Source organism: Plasmopara halstedii, assembly GCF_900000015.1.
Source record: "Plasmopara halstedii genome assembly, contig: Scaffold_2135, whole genome shotgun sequence".
NCBI classification, from domain to species: domain Eukaryota; phylum Oomycota; class Peronosporomycetes; order Peronosporales; family Peronosporaceae; genus Plasmopara; species Plasmopara halstedii.
Window position 1 is genome coordinate 1 of NW_020189043.1, and position 2309 is coordinate 2309.

Consider the following 2309-nt stretch of genomic DNA (forward strand, 5'->3'; position numbering starts at 1 on the left):
TCACCGTCTGAATCTTGTCAGAGTGACATGAGTTGATTGATCCGATATCAAGAACACGCAACATGATATCTGCGCGGTTTGTGTACTTTATCTATATAGGTAATTGAGCTAACGCCACCTTTTGGCTTCGAGAATAGCTATTATACGTACGAGACAGACCCAAAAAATGCATGTGTTTCAGGTGATGTGATCGTTTCTATAAGTTTGCAATGTCGCACACTTACACAGAACTGCACTTTGCTGGGTGTTTACGCTGATCATTCAGTTTAATTTCCATTTAATCAAAAACGACAAATCATGAAGTTCCTGCACACAGAAATATATATTTATATATTAATATAAGCTCATCTCGGCGATGAAAATGTTGTCTCATTGCAAAACTAAAAAAAAGCTTAATCATCACGAAGGATCGCGGATTCAGAAATAAAGTGATTTGAGTACCAATCCCAAGTCTTTGAAAGACCTTGTTCTAGAGAAATTGATGGCTCATACCCAAGTAAAAGTTTTGCCTTGGATATATCTGCGCTCGTTCGAGGCACGTCACCAGGCTGGTCAGGCAGAATGTTAATCTTAGCCTTTTTACCCACTAATCTCTCAATGGTAGCAATAAAGTCAGTGAGCAGCGCCGGTGTGCCACGACCCAGATTAAACACCTCACATCCACGACCACGGTCCAGACTCAGCAAAACGCCCTGCACAATGTCATCGATGAATGTGTAGTCACGCGACGAAAAACCGTCTCCATATTGGTCGATTGCAACATCACGAGCTATACGATCCATGAACTTGAACGGAGCCATATCCGGACGACCTCGTGGCCCGTACACTGTGAAGAAGCGCAACCCAATAGTGTCCATGCCGTACAGGTGGTGATATGTGTGCGCTAGCAATTCGCAACTCTTCTTGGTCGCGGCATACGGACTTACGGGAAAGTCCACAATGTCAGTCTCGCTGAATTTTTCCTTCATACTACCGCCGTACACCGAACTACTACTAGCGTATACAAACTTTTTGATGCCAAATTCGCGGCACACGTCTAGCAGCAACGTTGTTGCCACGACATTGGCATGAATGTACATGAGTGGGTTATCAATGCTAGGACGCACGCCAGCGCGAGCCGCCAAATGCACCATAGCGTCAGGCCTGGTTTCTTTTATCACACGGCGTACCAGCTTCTCGTCACAGAGGTCGGCAATGATAACCGTTACTCGATCGCGGTACGTCTTCACGAGCCAGTCGATGTTGCTTTGTTTGAGTCTAACGTCATAGTAGTCGTTCATCTCGTCGATTATGACTACATCGTCGCCACGCGCGAGCAAAGCTTTTGCGGTATGAAATCCAATAAACCCGGCAGCACCCGTCACGAGGATGCATAGACGCGATGCCGAAATCAGGGTCGTACAATTATCATGCATACCTGTTGCCTGGTTTGGAGCCATTGCTTATTGATAGTTACTTGATAAATAGATGGAATTCTAAGAAGTGAAATACAGAAAGCATGATCCTACAGCTGTGAGGTTAAGATATTTACCTGTTTACCAAATTTTAATCAAACCGTTTTAACAAAACCTCAACAATTTAAATACTTAGTATTAGGTTTTGAGATATAAATCAAATTTTCTTTTGCACTGTATCCACGGCTCTACGCAATATAAAGATATCGTGATTGCTTTTTATCTCGTATAGTATTTGTAAATAGGTAGATTTTATGTATTACATAATCCGACGTTGAATTACTCGCCTAATAAAGTCAGGGAATGATAAAGAACTGTGCTCATTCTATAGCATCGAAATTTTTTACAAACAAGTAATTTCGCAAGCAACTTGAGCGTATATCGTAGGCGAGAGTCACAATTGCTAAATCGTCAACTGAGAACTGCAAACCCCGATTGTGCGATATTGCCAGCACAAAGTATACCAAAAAATTGAAAATCCGAAAATCTGAAAAGCGTATTGTTTGATATCCTTCCTGAAAACCCAGGCAAAAATTTTTTTACATCAGCAAGACAGCGTCAACATTGGGTTCGATAGAACGATCACTTTGAAGCAGAAGCGATGACTTCAGTAATATCAGCCGTGTGTAGAAGACACCAAAAATCGACAATAAAGGCGAAAATATTTTATTCATGTCTTACGGATTTAGGAGCGAGATGTCCTTCTATTATGAATTAAATCACTGCTTAACGCAAAATATATATATATGGTCGATTATCTCTTGCATTATGATGCCTTGTAGATTGACTGATGCAGGCTGGTCATGATTTTCCGCACCCACCAGCCTATTTTGAGGACTAATGAGTGGCGAGCAC

The 2309-nt window shown here is 41.9% G+C and overlaps 1 protein-coding gene across 1 annotated transcript; it reads right to left on the bottom strand.

The window, feature by feature from the left end:
* Positions 1–392: 392 nt before the first annotated feature.
* Positions 393–1439, bottom strand: PHALS_03265 (nad-dependent epimerase dehydratase; the record flags this gene model as incomplete). The annotated part of the gene is made up of 1 exon (XM_024717538.1): positions 393–1439. One exon carries the CDS (start codon positions 1437–1439, stop codon positions 393–395), a length of 1047 nt encoding a protein of 348 aa, XP_024583027.1.
* Positions 1440–2309: the final 870 nt, after the last annotated feature.